Source organism: Musa acuminata, chromosome BXJ1-3, assembly GCF_036884655.1.
Source record: "Musa acuminata AAA Group cultivar baxijiao chromosome BXJ1-3, Cavendish_Baxijiao_AAA, whole genome shotgun sequence".
Lineage (NCBI taxonomy): Eukaryota > Viridiplantae > Streptophyta > Magnoliopsida > Zingiberales > Musaceae > Musa > Musa acuminata.
This window is the reverse complement of record NC_088329.1, coordinates 43,620,365-43,635,306: the sequence shown is the minus strand read 5'-3', so window position 1 is coordinate 43,635,306 and position 14,942 is coordinate 43,620,365. Positions and strand designations below refer to the sequence as shown.

The 14,942-nt window shown below is 41.8% G+C and overlaps 1 protein-coding gene and 1 long non-coding RNA gene across 3 annotated transcripts; one reads left to right on the top strand and one right to left on the bottom strand.

Moving 5' to 3' along the window:
* Nucleotides 1–3,368: 3,368 nt before the first annotated feature.
* Nucleotides 3,369–9,273, top strand: LOC135633184 (plasma membrane ATPase-like). 2 transcript variants are annotated; one of them, XM_065142362.1, is made up of 16 exons: nucleotides 3,369–3,579; nucleotides 4,276–4,395; nucleotides 4,482–4,718; nucleotides 4,802–5,563; nucleotides 5,660–5,782; nucleotides 5,864–5,968; nucleotides 6,054–6,198; nucleotides 6,280–6,444; nucleotides 6,537–6,775; nucleotides 6,862–6,894; nucleotides 7,009–7,090; nucleotides 7,196–7,356; nucleotides 7,555–7,728; nucleotides 8,188–8,370; nucleotides 8,526–8,707; nucleotides 8,905–9,273. In XM_065142362.1, exons 1-16 carry the CDS (start codon nucleotides 3,523–3,525, stop codon nucleotides 8,999–9,001), a joined length of 2,865 nt encoding a protein of 954 aa, XP_064998434.1. In that variant the 5' UTR covers nucleotides 3,369–3,522; the 3' UTR covers nucleotides 9,002–9,273. The 2 variants fall into 2 exon arrangements, with proteins under 2 accessions (XP_064998434.1, XP_064998438.1); XM_065142366.1 differs by lacking the exon at nucleotides 3,369–3,579 and having other exon boundaries at nucleotides 4,292–4,395; nucleotides 4,467–4,718; nucleotides 8,905–9,204.
* A 1,672-nt stretch (nucleotides 9,274–10,945) lies between these two features.
* Nucleotides 10,946–12,480, bottom strand: LOC135633178 (uncharacterized). The gene is made up of 2 exons (XR_010494932.1): nucleotides 11,666–12,480; nucleotides 10,946–11,373 (listed from the first exon to the last, which is right to left on the bottom strand). It is a non-coding gene; the product is annotated as an uncharacterized LOC135633178 (long non-coding RNA).
* Nucleotides 12,481–14,942: the final 2,462 nt, after the last annotated feature.

Sequence of the window (14,942 nt, the reverse complement as noted above, 5' to 3'; positions counted from 1 at the left end):
AACTTAAACTAAACATAATTTACTCACCATCAATCTGTTTGGCAGGCACCAAAGCCAACTAGGATCTGATTTAGACCTCTTCTCTGTTGGACTCTGATACCAGGATACTGGGCATCTGTCACTAAAGCACTAGCCTAAAGAAAAAAAGAAGCTATGTATCATTTCCTCTATATCTTCCAAGTTATCTTGTTTCTCCCAATCCTCAGCCATTTCTTCAAGTCAGAAACTGGTGAAGAGAAGGGATCCAATGTGGTGTACCATACCACACTCTGTACCACTCACTTTGGTCGAGTGAGGTTTCAAGTCTTATAGTGCTCCAAATATCAGCGAGACATATATCATGGCATGTTGCAGCTCATGGAAGCAACTTCTTGTGGAGAACTCATCCCTCAGCCTCTACCCTCATGTCTGAAGTATGCAATCATGTCTCTGGACCATCTATGCTGCGGTCTTTGAGGTAATCATTCCACACTGTACATGATAAAAAAAATAATCAATAATGTTAAAGTTAGACCTGGTTGGATACTGAGGCCTGCAGTTATACTGCCATCCTCACTTGGCATGGGAATGGGTTGTGGGCATCTCAATGTCAGAATTATGTAGTTGCCTTTTCGACCTATTTAAAAAATCATGGGTACTATTTTCTTCAAGATAGTATAAGAAATTACTTATATAAAATTATCGAATTCGATCCTTTGGTTCAGATTTTTGGGTACTCCCAAAACTGGTCAAACCCAGCACAATGGATTCAATTCGGTTTGAAATTCTCACCCTAGGCCATGCTTATCTGATTCTAAATTTGGTTCCTTTGCAATCTTAGAACTTGTGTTCTTTTTTATAAATTGTAATATTGTCTTCATATGTATATATGTTATGTACATGTACATATGAATGTCCCTTAATATGCCCTTCTAGGCTGTAAAAGATAACACTAACCTATATGTCCATGTTTGGTATGAGATGTTCTGCTACTTTAGGTTAAGCTGAAGGCAGAACATCATAGCATCTACTCATTTTTCTTTAAGCTGAGAGTCTCTTTTAAGTGCACCTTGCACTTTTTCCTATAAAAAATTATTGATAAATTTCAGAAGATGGTGGTCCAAAGAGGGCCAAACCTTTGCATGATTGAAATGGACCATTTCATGTCCAGTTATGAGGGTTTGGTGCTCTACAGATTGTTAGATTTGTCATTTCATGTCCACTACCCGCGTTGCTTCATCATTAATGCATTCATTAATGTAGTTCTCTTGTGAAGATTGTAGAACCAATTCCACATTGATGCTTGCCTTGCTGCTGATAGTATGGACATAATATGGTTTTCTTTTTTTGCATGGAAATATTACTTTTTTGGCTGTTAACTTACAAAAAAATAATAATAATACTTGTGTTCATTTTTTTTTCGCTAATATGCTTTAAATATTGAAATATCTTGATCAGAGGACAAGGTTATCATCACCTTTGACTTTGACAAGGCTTCTCGCACATTTCATGCAAGGCCTGGAGAACAAAATCCCATCCCTGTGGTGAACTTAAGGGAAGAGGCTATTCTCTTTCACCTTCCAAACCCAAAATGAAATGGTAATTGAGTTGTACTTCATGCATCAATGGAGGGTTTTCTGTCACTCATTTTGCCTCATATAATTGTCCCTTGTCAGATCTTGAGAGAGCATTTGGCAGTCATGTGGTCGTCTTCTGACTTTACTTTCACAAAGTTGCATATGATTGAAGAAAGAAAGAACAACTCTTCCACCTTATGGATGGATAACTTTGGATATGGTTTCTATCCACAAGAAAGCATCTGGAGCTTGAGTTCCCTGTAAGGCTTTTCTTCTCTTTACACAACTTGCATACCTCTTTCTTCCCCCTTTAAAACAATAGCCAATTTATATTTTATATCTCAGAAAATCTAGCATGTTTTTAATCATTTCTAAGGTCAGTCACCTCTTTATATCTTTACACTTTTATAAACCTTTATATACTTGAATGCTAGATGCCATGTTACAGATGCCTGTGCATCACTAGCTGAAGCTTCACTAGCAAACAAGAAGACAACATTGAAGGAGAACAAGCATCTCTACAATTTGCAGAAAGGGAATGATCATATTAGCTTCATAAGCTTATCAAATTAACTTAATCAAATGATGATCACAGATAATCTGAGTCATTAACTAATTGCAAAGCATAGGATTGATGATATTCCCAATGGATGAGATGTCTATGAAAGACACTGATACTGTTTGTCTTTTGTTGTGAGGACAAGTGAAGTACCTACTCACAACACCACCAACAACAAAACGTCATCCCCAACGCTAATTACCCTTTGATATTAATCCTTTGGATTATACAATGCTTAGCATTTTAAGTCGATTATTACTAGGAATTAGAATAGACATTCATGCATGTTGACAGATGTTTACTGCTTAGTCTCTGTCAAATTTAGTTAAGACTACAAGAACATGTACTACTTTTGACTCAGGTTTAGGTCAAACTACGTAGCTAAAAATAATTCACATTAAGATTCTGTCCTCGGTTGATTCATCCTATTTGGGATGTTCGATAAGCTCGAATCATACAGAACATATTCATAATTAATTGTAAGTTTACCTCCATCATTCTTAGCTGGCAAAGATTAAAGAAATCTAAGTTGCTTAGTGTACGGTATGAGTACCGCTTCAATGTGTGTTTATATACGTAAGCGCACATCAGTTTACACGAATCTCAAAGCACGGTGGCTACCGTGTCACGCTTTTGGATGGACCCGAACCCAAGCTTTCGAATCAGATCCGAGTCCGTTTGCAGATCGGTCATGTCGGGCTTATGGGTCGACGAACCCGAAATTTCGAATTTGATCTGTCGGTTTGCACGAATCTCGAAGCACGACGGAGATCGGTCACGTCAAACTTATGGATCAGTCGGGATCCAATGTTTCGAATTGGATTCGAGTCGGTTTTGCATGAATCACAAGCACGACGGAGATCGGTCGTGTCAAGCTTATGGATCGATCCGAACCGAAGCTTTTGAATTGGATCCGAGCCGACTCCTAAGGCACGACGGAGATCGGTCATGTCAATCTTACGAATCGATCCGAACCCAATATTTCGAAATGGATTCGAGTCGGTTTGCGCGAATCTCAAAGCGCAACCGCTATCGGTAATCGCGGGCTTATGGATCGACACGAACTCAAGATTTCGAATTGATTCGAGTCGGTTATCGGATCTGTGCAAGTTGTCGCGTACGATACTCGATCCGTAACTTCAATGGATCCCGAATCCGCATCCGATACCGCCAGAGCGTGGAGACGGTGCGAAGACGGTATAAATAGGGCTCGTCGACTCACGACCTTCCTTGCTCTGCCTCCATGACTGTCGTCTCTCTTTATCTCGAACGATACATAGAGAGAGTGCGACGGTCGCTTCTCCTGGTCCTCCTCTGAGGACTGGTCTGTTCTTCTAGGGTTCTGTCTCTCGCTCCCTCTCTCTCTCCCTTTCTCCGCCTTGGTTGGTGTTCGCCCCTGCTGCAGAGATGGCCGGCAACAAGGCGATCACCTTGGAGGATATCAAGAACGAAACCGTCGATCTTGTAAACGCCTCCTCACCTCTTAAGATTTGCTTTTTATTAAGGATTACGAGTTCGAAAAGAAGAAAAAAAAGGAATTTTTTTCCCTTTCTCTGTGGAGGCGTTTGCGGTTGCTGTTCCAGCTTATACTGTGGTTTCGATACCCTCACTTTCTCCTATTCCTTCTCGTCAAATGGCAAGGCCATGGCAAAGGAAGGAGGGGCAAAGGAATGCAATTTTTCCCTCTAGTTTAGTGCTTTCATTCAATCTTGTTTCTGATGTTGCTTCGGTCTTCCAGCTCGCTCTTGTCGTCTTCTCATTCCTTTATGCTAAATGATTAGGAAGGTGACTCCTTTCCGTGTCCTGATCTCAAGTACTTCCAAGTACTCGTCCGTGACGCTAAAAGATAACGCTTTGCCCCCTCGCCTTGTCCTCGATTAACGCGCCCTAAAAGCAAAGAGGAAAAAAAACAAAAAAGTCCTTAACATTTCGTTTATTTTTCATCGTCGGTTAATGCTCATTCGACGGCCTCTGCATGCTCGCACGAAAACGACACCGGTACTGTGGACGGTAGTGATTCGTTGGCGTCCTCGGACTCGTTTCCGGTTTTTGGACTTCGGTTTCTGAGTCTTTTTCGGTTGATTTAGGAAGAAAAATATTTTTGGTTGTGATTTTGACTTGTTATTATCTTCTTTCTTGATCATTTGGTTTTGTGTTTAGGAACGGATACCGATCGAGGAGGTGTTCGAGGAGCTGAAATGTACCAAACAAGGCCTATCGTCGGAGGAAGGAGCCAGCCGGCTCCAAATCTTCGGCCCCAACAAGCTCGAAGAGAAAAAGGTTGAATTTTCTCAAGAGATCTCATTTCTATCTCGGATATTTCTGCAGCTTATGGACTGAGCAACGGGTAGATTCTGTAATGGCAGGAGAGCAAGATTCTCAAGTTCTTGGGCTTCATGTGGAATCCTCTATCGTGGGTCATGGAGATGGCCGCTGTCATGGCCATCGCGTTGGCCAACGGCGACAATAAGGATCCGGACTGGCAAGACTTCGTCGGCATCATCGTTCTCCTCGTCATCAACTCCACCATAAGCTTCATCGAAGAAAACAATGCTGGTAACGCCGCCGCTGCGCTGATGGCCGGTCTCGCTCCCAAGACCAAGGTCTGTGTTGGTTCTTCCCTACTGCTACTCTTTTGCTAAATTCACGTGTTTCGTGGTAAAAAGTTGGATCTTGATGGATGTAGGTTCTTAGAGATGGCCGCTGGAGCGAGCAGGACGCAGCAATTCTTGTGCCAGGTGATATTATCAGCATCAAACTCGGAGATATCGTCCCTGCTGATGCGCGGCTGCTCGAAGGTGATCCGCTGAAGATTGATCAGTCTGCCTTGACTGGTGAATCCCTCCCAGTCACCAAGAATCCCGGAGACGAAGTGTTCTCTGGCTCGACCTGCAAGCAGGGTGAGATCGAGGCTGTCGTCATCGCGACCGGCGTCCACACCTTCTTCGGGAAGGCAGCCCATCTGGTGGACAGCACGAACCAAGTCGGGCACTTCCAGAAGGTCCTGACAGCCATCGGTAACTTCTGCATCTGCTCCATTGCGATCGGCATGATCGTGGAGATCATAGTCATGTACCCAATTCAGCACAGGAGATACAGGAATGGGATCGACAACCTGCTGGTCCTCTTGATCGGAGGCATCCCGATTGCCATGCCCACCGTTCTGTCGGTGACCATGGCTATCGGGTCGCACAGGTTATCCGAACAAGGCGCTATCACGAAGAGAATGACTGCCATAGAGGAGATGGCTGGCATGGACGTTTTGTGCAGTGACAAAACTGGGACGCTGACCCTCAACAAGTTGAGCGTCGACAATAATCTGATCGAGGTGTTCACAAAGGGTATGTTTAAGGATCATGTAATCCTATTAGCTGCTAGAGCATCAAGAACAGAGAATCAAGACGCTATCGATGCTGCCATGGTGGGGATGCTTGCGGACCCAAAGGAGGTGATGTATAAGCTCTCGCTGATGATCCTAATGATATCAAGTTTTCATTGCGATAGTTCTTACGATTGGATCAAACACTCAATTTTCGATGGACAGGCAAGAGCTGGTATCAGGGAAGTACATTTTCTCCCCTTCAACCCTGTCGACAAAAGAACTGCTCTTACCTACATTGATGCTGATGACAATTGGCATCGTGTAAGTAAAGGTGCACCGGAGCAGGTAAATTTCATTTCCTATAACAAATTGTTCCACATTATCATCACTCACGGGACGTCACAATGTATTTGATCACTGGGTTAGATTTTGAACCTTTGCAACTGCAAAGAAGATGTCAGGAATAAGGTTCATACAGTAATCGATAAGTTTGCTGAACGCGGACTTCGATCTCTAGCCGTTGCAAGACAGGTTTGATCTTGCTGTTCTTGGCAGTTCCATATACTACTTTGTTAATGCTTTCTTCCATGCAACAACAGTTATCTCTCTTTTCCAGGAAGTTCCAGAGAAGTGCAAAGAGAGTGCAGGAACACCATGGCAATTTGTGGGTTTGTTACCCCTGTTTGATCCCCCGAGGCATGATAGTGCAGAAACCATTCGAAGAGCTCTCAACCTTGGTGTCAATGTGAAAATGATCACAGGTAAGTCAACCATTCCTTTTTCTTCCCTGTTTGCTATTTTGTTGATAGGTCATCTTCTCCTAACAAACATGCCCATTTCAGGCGATCAGCTTTCTATTGCCAAGGAGACAGGCCGGAGACTTGGAATGGGAACAAATATGTATCCTTCCTCTTCATTGCTAGGCCAAAACAAGGATGCATCAATTGCTGCACTTCCTGTTGATGAACTGATAGAGAAGGCTGATGGATTTGCAGGAGTATTCCCAGGTGGCCTTGATAAGCATACACGATACAAATAAATTATGTGATTTGAGATTCTTTGCGACTAATATCTTACGGATGGGTATTCCCTAATGCAGAACACAAATATGAGATTGTGAGGAAGTTACAGGAGAGGAAGCACATATGTGGAATGACCGGAGATGGAGTCAATGATGCCCCTGCTTTAAAGAAGGCTGATATTGGTATTGCGGTTGCTGATGCAACAGATGCAGCAAGAAGTGCTTCTGATATTGTTCTTACTGAACCTGGTCTTAGCGTCATCATCAGTGCTGTCCTTACTAGCAGAGCTATTTTCCAGAGGATGAAGAACTATACTGTGTGCATTTTAATCACTGCTTTTGTTCCTTTATTTTTCTCAGCTTCTGTACTGGATTGTCATTGAGTAATTTTGTTTTACTGCAGATCTATGCTGTCTCTATCACTATCCGTATTGTTGTAAGTTTCAAATTGAACCTCTAGCCTTCGGTGCATGCATGCAATCTGAAGTTTTTAGGTCTAGCATGATTATGTCTCCACATATTGGTTTTCATATGATTTTAACCTTTTCAGCTCGGATTTATGCTTATTGCACTTATATGGAAGTTTGACTTCTCACCCTTCATGGTTTTGATCATTGCCATCCTAAATGATGGTAAGTTTAGATGATATACTAATGATAGTTTGATGTTATTTTCTTAACTCCATCACCTTTAATCTGATCTGGAGGACATTTTCTATTGCACCTTGGCAACTGAAGGTACAATTATGACAATTTCAAAGGACCGGGTGAAGCCATCTCCATTGCCTGATAGTTGGAAGTTGAAAGAAATATTTGCTACAGGCATTGTGTTTGGGAGTTATTTGGCATTGATGACTGTTATTTTCTTCTGGGCCATGAAAGATACTCACTTCTTCTCAGTGAGTATTCTTATTTACTTTTCACGCACAAGAAAAAAAATTCATGGCAAATAAATTAGGTTACTCATATCTTTCTCTTCACATTATTGCAGAATTTGAACATGTTTTCATTACTGTGTCATGTCCTTAACTCTATATTAAATGGTCTCCACAGAACTGAATGAGATCTAATAAAGTTTCCGGTGATGTTCTTGGCAGGATATATTTAAAGTTAGGTCACTTAAAGACAGTGAGGATGAAATGATGGCTGCTTTGTATCTGCAAGTTAGTATTGTTAGTCAGGCTCTTATATTTGTTACACGATCACGCAGCTGGTGCTTTGTTGAGCGCCCTGGACTTCTTCTAGTCAGTGCCTTTATCATTGCTCAGCTTGTAAGATTCTCATTTTCTCATACTCTTTTACCATAGATCGACTTCCTCGATGTCAGTTTTATGACTGTGTACACATGAACATCAGATGATAGGCAGAAACACCATTGAAATTATTGATATTTTCTATAACTGTTTAGTCAGTTGACATGAAGATCTACTTTTGTTCTGTTGGAACACAAATGAGTTACTATGCAGTTGAATCCAGTTGCACCTCGAGAAGGGTAAAGTATCTACTACATATATTCCTCTAGAAGTATGAACTTTCTGTTTTTGTAACAATTGTCATGGCTGCACAAGCAACTTATGTTGTGTTTTATTCCAGATTATTATGTTAACAAAAATGCATTATGTTTCAGTTATAGTTCTCTATAGTTCACTAAGAACCTAAGCAATCATGCATCATCTGCCTTTTTTACTCATTGATTTTTTTATTAACTACACATTATGTGCTTATGGCAGGTTGCAACAGTCATAGCTGTCTATGCTGACTGGGGCTTTGCACGGATAAAAGGTATTGGATGGAGATGGGCTGGTGTTATCTGGATTTACAGCATTGTTTTCTTCTTCCCTCTGGATTGGTTCAAATTTGCTATCCGCTACATTCTAAGTGGAAAGGCTTGGGATAACCTTCTCCAGAATAAGGTATAGATTGTCTGTTTCTTAGCCAAGATATTAATGTTGTTGATCGATTTTAGCATTTTTCTTTTTTGTTCATTTAATCATCTATTCTTAGTTGTTGTTGAATTGATTTTTTTTTTTTCTAATTTGCATTTGCTTTTCTGTGTATTATATCTCAGACTGCTTTCACTACCAAGAAAGATTATGGTAAGGAAGAAAGGGAAGCTCAGTGGGCTATGGCACAACGAACTCTTCATGGACTTCAACCCCCTGAAACCACCAATCTTTTCTCCGACAAGAGTAGCTACAGGGAACTATCAGAAATTGCTGAACAAGCCAAAAGGCGCGCTGAAATCGCAAGGTATGGTTTCTTCCAAAATCATAAAACTAATTTTTGATCAAGGTACTTGTGATCCTAAAAATCTGAAGCTTCTAAGAATCAAAGTGCGCCACTTTCTTACATGGTTGTCGCATAGATGGTTTGTTAAAAGGATTCAAAGGATTTCTTGTGATCATATCTTCACATCCTAACATCCTTGGTGCGTCGATCATCTACAGGCTCCGCGAACTGCACACTCTGAAGGGACACGTCGAGTCAGTGGTCAAGCTTAAAGGGCTCGACATCGACACCATCCAGCAGCATTACACCGTATGACATCCAGCATGTGAAGAAGTCTCAGATGAAGCAAAATCGATGGAAAGTGATGGTGTTGAAGATGAAGCCATTTCTGATTTTAACCGAGTAGCATCCTAGTGTCTTCTAGTTCTGTGTCGTGCCATATTCATTTTAATGCTTCTTTTCTGTCTCATAATAATGCCAACTTGCTATTTTTATCTACCGTGAATTTTTGTGTTTGTGATTGATCATTGGCTATTCATTGATCTTCATGACAGTTGGATGTTATTGTTATTCCACTTCCAGTTTCATTTGTTCCACACTGTATGACTTGTTGGTGAACTTTGGCACAGAACAGTGTCACCTCTGTTGTTCACACTTTCAATTGTGACTGTGAGTGCTTCTTTAGATTCACAATAATGTTCCACAGTTGTCAACCTGATTCTGTTCTACATCTTCTGCAACCCTAAAAAAATTCTTATTTGAGTGCTCATAACATTGGATTGCACTGAGTGTCTGCTTGGGTTAGACCTTTTAATTGCTTAGATTGGGATAGGGTCAGCCCTCAACCCTACCATCCTCCCAAGACTGACATGACAGTTACTATCTGTCGAAACTTTGTTTAGAAATTGTAGTTCATCTACAAATATTTGTGAATTTTATGTATGAAATTACATATGCCCGCTTCAAGTTCTTTTTTCCTTCTCAAGAAGTCCCAACTACAGTGGAGTACCCAAAACATTTCTTTTTGCATAAGAGATAGATAGATAGATAGATAACTAGAGAGAGAGAGAGAGAGAGAGAGAGAGAGATTGTTCCGTATTCTACATGATTGTACCTCATCAAGGCCATGGCCCCCTTCTTTAAGGCCTTTGTCAGGACTGCACATTATTAATTTCCTGAAACAGTTAGATAGCAGTGGCTGTTATCTTGGAATTGACTTGCAGATGATGTGACCTGCAATCCTTCTGACGCTGGATTAATCATGGAGACAATGATTTGGACACCCTACTCTTTGCTCCAAGATGTGCCAATGACCAATGCATGTGCAGTGGGAGGATTGTCAAACTTGATCAGAGATGACAGACCACATGAGGACAAGAACCTAAAGACTTTGATGCTATGAGTTGTAAGGCTTGCAACACTTGAATTACTGAAAACAAGAAAAATCTGAAGCAGGGAGAAGGAGATAATGTTTGTCATTCACTCATCATCAAAGTTCAGGAAACCACTCTGCAATCATCAAAGATCAGTGTGGTATATTTTCACATAGGAAGACAATTATGACATTCACATAGGATGATACTTTTCCAGTGCAGTACATCAGCTGTACATTCAATGATGGCTCTTTTTGACAAGCATGAAAGGGAAAATGGAATGGAGAAAAGATCTGCTTTCCATATGAGAACATAAGAGAGAAAAGAAAATAGGATGATTTCTTTTAGGAATAAGATGAGTAAGATTTCAAGTTATAGATCATGTTCTCCACATGCCTGTTTTAGTCCACTAGAAATATTTCTGTTTTTTCAAACATAGAAAAATACTGTGGTGAGTGATAGATGATGACATCTCTTTGTTCTTTGGTTCACCTCTTTTCAGAGACATATTGCACCTATTTGTAAGATTAAACAAAATGTCCAACCTGTCAGAAAAATAAATACTGGCTGATTGTTCATCTGATGTTCTAACAAGAATTTGAAGATTTCCATGTTGTGGATTTTCTCTGTACTCACAACATAATCATTTCCATTTGAAATATCTGTTGTGAAAATGAAATGACTCCCCAATAAATCTCAACAAGAAACAGCTTTCCCTTGAAAGAACAATGTTTCCTGTAATTTACAGGAAAATTCAGATAACATAGTTCCTGTAATTCACTTTACTTTACCTGAAAAAGAGTCTGACTATCAACTTCTTTCCTTCACACACACAAAAAAAATGCCAAACAAGAAGATATTGAGCCTTTTGCACCAATTTTCCACCTCCTTTTAATTTTGGGGTGCCATTCCTGATAGTAATATTCACATATACACATGATCTGGATAATGTACACAATTCTTGTATCTCATTGTGTGAGACAGGGGAGAGAAATATACTAGCTAATGTTTGTTCAAGCTCACTATCACACTTTTATTTCTTACATCTCACTGGTGGTAGAAAAGGAGGGGCAGATGCAATTAGTATCAGCTGAATCCTGCTCAAGGCTACTGCCAAACTCTCTCAGTGAGGATCCATGAGATCAGTGGAAGATGTTCGATTCGACCAAGTCGGTAGCCTCCACAGCAGTCTCTTGCACCTTTTGCGCTTGTTCGATAACTCCATTTCTGATCTCCTCACCATCTCCCACATGACCTGCACATCCTGGTATCCACACATCTGAACATCATCGTGAAGCTTCTGAATTCCACCACCTGCCATGAATCCACACACTTAATTAGCTTCTCTGTGGTTGCAGACCACCAGAGAACAAGGTGACTGAAATCAACTGAGCACATGCTTCTTGAGGTTCACAAATGAATCACAATAACCAGAAAAGAAACGATGCTGAAAACAAAGTTTGGCTTCACATTGTATGAAGTCGAAATGCATCGGCAAGTCAAAGGACTTGCAGCTACAATTGGATTCATCATGCTGACCGATTCCTAAAATAATTTACATAAAGCAAGACGTATAATTTAACCTTGTAGCCAAATTACCATTTACCTTTGGCCATCCAAATGATCATCACATAGAACTTGAACTTGATTGCTTGTCTACAACAAATAAATGATCATGACAAACTAAATTACTCGATGTACACCGTCGAAAGAGACTCTCTGCTTGTAGAGGTAAGACTGCATATATACCCACGAATTAGGACTCCACATAATAGCTTCAAGAGTCAACTTGTTAGCGTCCTCATAACACCAAGTACCAACTCAACAGTGCTATTAGGACTCTCAGTTTCGAATTCAGGTTGTCCCACAATTTAGCACCCACCTAAAAGCTCTGTAGAAGAGGCTGTGCAAAGATGTTTCTTTTCTTCTGCAATCATCACGCCATAAGAAGATGACAGGACATGCCATAGGTGAAGAGATGATGACGACGATGACATGTTCATCGAGAAGCATGCTATTCTCACCTCCGGTCCTCCGATTCACATGGTATGCTTAATGTGAAGAAGCAGGATAAGGAGGCGGATGAGCTCACTGGGGTTTGGAGCCTTAACCCGGGCGGCGGCGGCGGCGACGGCGACGTAGGCACGCTTCACGGGGAAAGCCACGGCCTTGTCCCACCAGGCCATCGCCTTCGCTCCTACCCTTCGCCGCCGGCTCGCGGCGTGCTTATCCGCTCCGGTGGACCCCAGCCTCCTCCTCCTCCTTCGGCGGTCGACCACCGACCCTAAACCTTCCTCTCGTGGGGAGGGTGAAAAGGGTCTCCAGATACCTTGCGGTGCCTGCAAAGCCTCTCTCTCTCGGTGTGGCCTTCTTATCTTCGTCTTCAACATTCTTCGTTAGCAAGTCGAACACCAAAGCGAGAGGCGGAATATAAGCACTGTGTTGGATGGAGGTTGATATTCTCACCCTCCATTAGTTGCCTCAACACGACGCCCACAAAAATTGGGCTTACCACGCGTACCCGGTTTTCTTCCCTAACAGTATCTCCTCCCTCGTGGCTTTCAAAGAGACCTGAACCTTTGGGCCCCACATGTCCAACTCGGTGCCACGTGGAATCTTTGGCGTTGGCATCACAGCGGATTCCGCCACCTTCATGGGTCCCACTTTGAGGACCACAAGAAAACGAACACGTAATCGAGAGAGAGCGACGCTGTTTCGTAAAGGACAGCGGGACGTCTTGGGTCTCTCGGAAACCGGAGACAGCTGGCCCCGCAAGTCCAACACTGTGCCACGTGGGAGAGATAGATTTGGTGTTCGGGGGGCGTCTCTTGGAACGGCGGATTCCGACATCGTGATGGGTCCTACTTTATGGACCACGATGGAACGAACACGTCAACGAGAGAGAGTGACGCTGTTTTGTTGGGAACAGCGGAAACGGCGGATAGATTTTTCGAGCCACGACTGCGCGGGAAGGATGCAGGCGTTTCCCCCGGAGGGAAGCGCCGGGAGATACCAGTGGTATTGACGCCCCGTCGTTCGCTTTTGACGCGGGTCCGTCACGTGTCTCTTAATGCTCTGAAGCACGACTCGATTCACGACTCGATGATGTGACTACTCAAAAACGGATGTGCGTCATCCGTCCCCTCTCGTAACTCGAGTCGTCTTTCGGAGGCCTCCCATAACGCCGTCGACATATCGCCGTTAAAACGGGCGCTGGAATGCGGATCAGGATAAGTTCCTGTCCGTTTCCCGCCTAACACGACAACGCAGCAACGAGACGAGCTTGTGCGAACCACTCCAATGGATGCTGCAACCCCGGTGTCGTCTTCTCCCTACATACACACACTGCACAGGTTTCCTCTCGTTATTTGTCAGCATCAATCTTGGGTAGCTGCAACATACCATATGCCGGTGCTTCCAATATCCTACAGTCACCGTGACTGAGAGATCAGTAGAAACAGGAGTCGTGAGAAGATAGCTCAATCTCGAGGTATTGCATCTGTTTCCTCTGATCTCAGAGAGACAAGAAGTGTCTGCATTACTACGTAGAGCCCATGGAAGATCTATCAGTTTGACATCTTTGGTGGTGCAGATGACACAGAAACTTGGCAAGTTCCTTGTTTCTGCTCATGTGCTTTTGCTGACTAAATGGTAACCTCACAATTTGTGAGACAGTAATTGTATCAAGAAGAGCTTGTTCTGCTTTCATTTAGGACTAGCAGTAGTAGTTATGCACATCATAGCAGCATCTTCTCCTATTTGCATTAAATTAACTGTTATTTTCATCAAGAAAAATAAATGCAGCAGGTTGGACAAGAAGGATATTAGACTGTACAAAACAAAAATGTACACAGAAAAGCCTAACAATTACCTTTAGAATTATGTATGAATCTCCAGTGAAGAATTTTCTATGAGAAGAACTTGGTACAGTTACCGGCCGAAAATTCTCAATACAGCCATATTTCCAATCCACTGTTTGTTCTAAAGGAAACAAAATCTGCATACAACACCATCTGCAGAGTCATAAAGGGCCAATGACAGCAACAAAAAGCCAAAATTTCAATAGCATGTATCAGCTTTTGATGTAGGAGCTGCAGCATACAAGCATATACCTATATTTTTTTATGATCATTTTGCAGGAAAATTTTACTGCATTATTACAGCTTTTTAAGTCTGCATCAGATCTGACAGTCTCCGGGTTGATGATTCATTTGATGAGAACTGCAAGTGAATCTCTACTTGATTACCGTCTACACAATCCAGTGTCTACTTCTCCTCAGTCTGTATCTCAGATCTGCTCATCCTACATGCTGTAGGATTCTTCCTTCAGGCAAGTCTTTCATTGAACAACCAACCAATGCACCTAACATCTCAACATGGTATTAAGCATTGAAAAACAGAGCCTAGAATACCACAGACTGATTCGAGTCCTAAACTCAAAACTTCATTAAGGATTTTATCTGATGCAACAGATAATAATAGTTAAACTCTTCACTTCTTCAAGATCATGTTGAATTCAAATCAGATAGTTTGTCAGACATATAAGAGGTTCTAAAATTTTGTTAGTTGAGTAGGTCTAGTCAATCAGTTCTGTTCTCAGATTCTTTAATCATGTTAACTATGTTTCTCTTAAAATTTCTTCCAAGTTTGGAAAATAGATGATGAACTAAATACAAACTACACTCTGCTTTTAACAATTACATGCGTTCTTCTGCATATCTCAGATTGAACAGATATAATGTTGGAAGGTCAAATAACAGAATCAGCTAGAATTCAAGAGTAACATTGTGAGGATATGGCGTTTGCCCAGCTCCCTGGAAAGCGGAATCAACATTCTTCATGGAGATTGCCATACTTGAAGCACTATCCAATGATTTTGGCTT

What these genes read in the sequence shown, in the direction of transcription:
- LOC135633184 (XM_065142362.1), top strand. Translation starts at nt 3,523, where the DNA reads ATGGCCGGCAACAAGGCGATCACCTTGGAGGATATCAAGAACGAAACC. An exon ending in ACAAGCTCGAAGAGAAAAAG is followed by an intron (nt 4,396 to 4,481) that starts GTTGAATTTTCT and finishes CTGTAATGGCAG; the next exon opens with GAGAGCAAGATTCTCAAGTT. An exon ending in ATAACCTTCTCCAGAATAAG is followed by an intron (nt 8,371 to 8,525) that starts GTATAGATTGTC and finishes ATTATATCTCAG; the next exon opens with ACTGCTTTCACTACCAAGAA.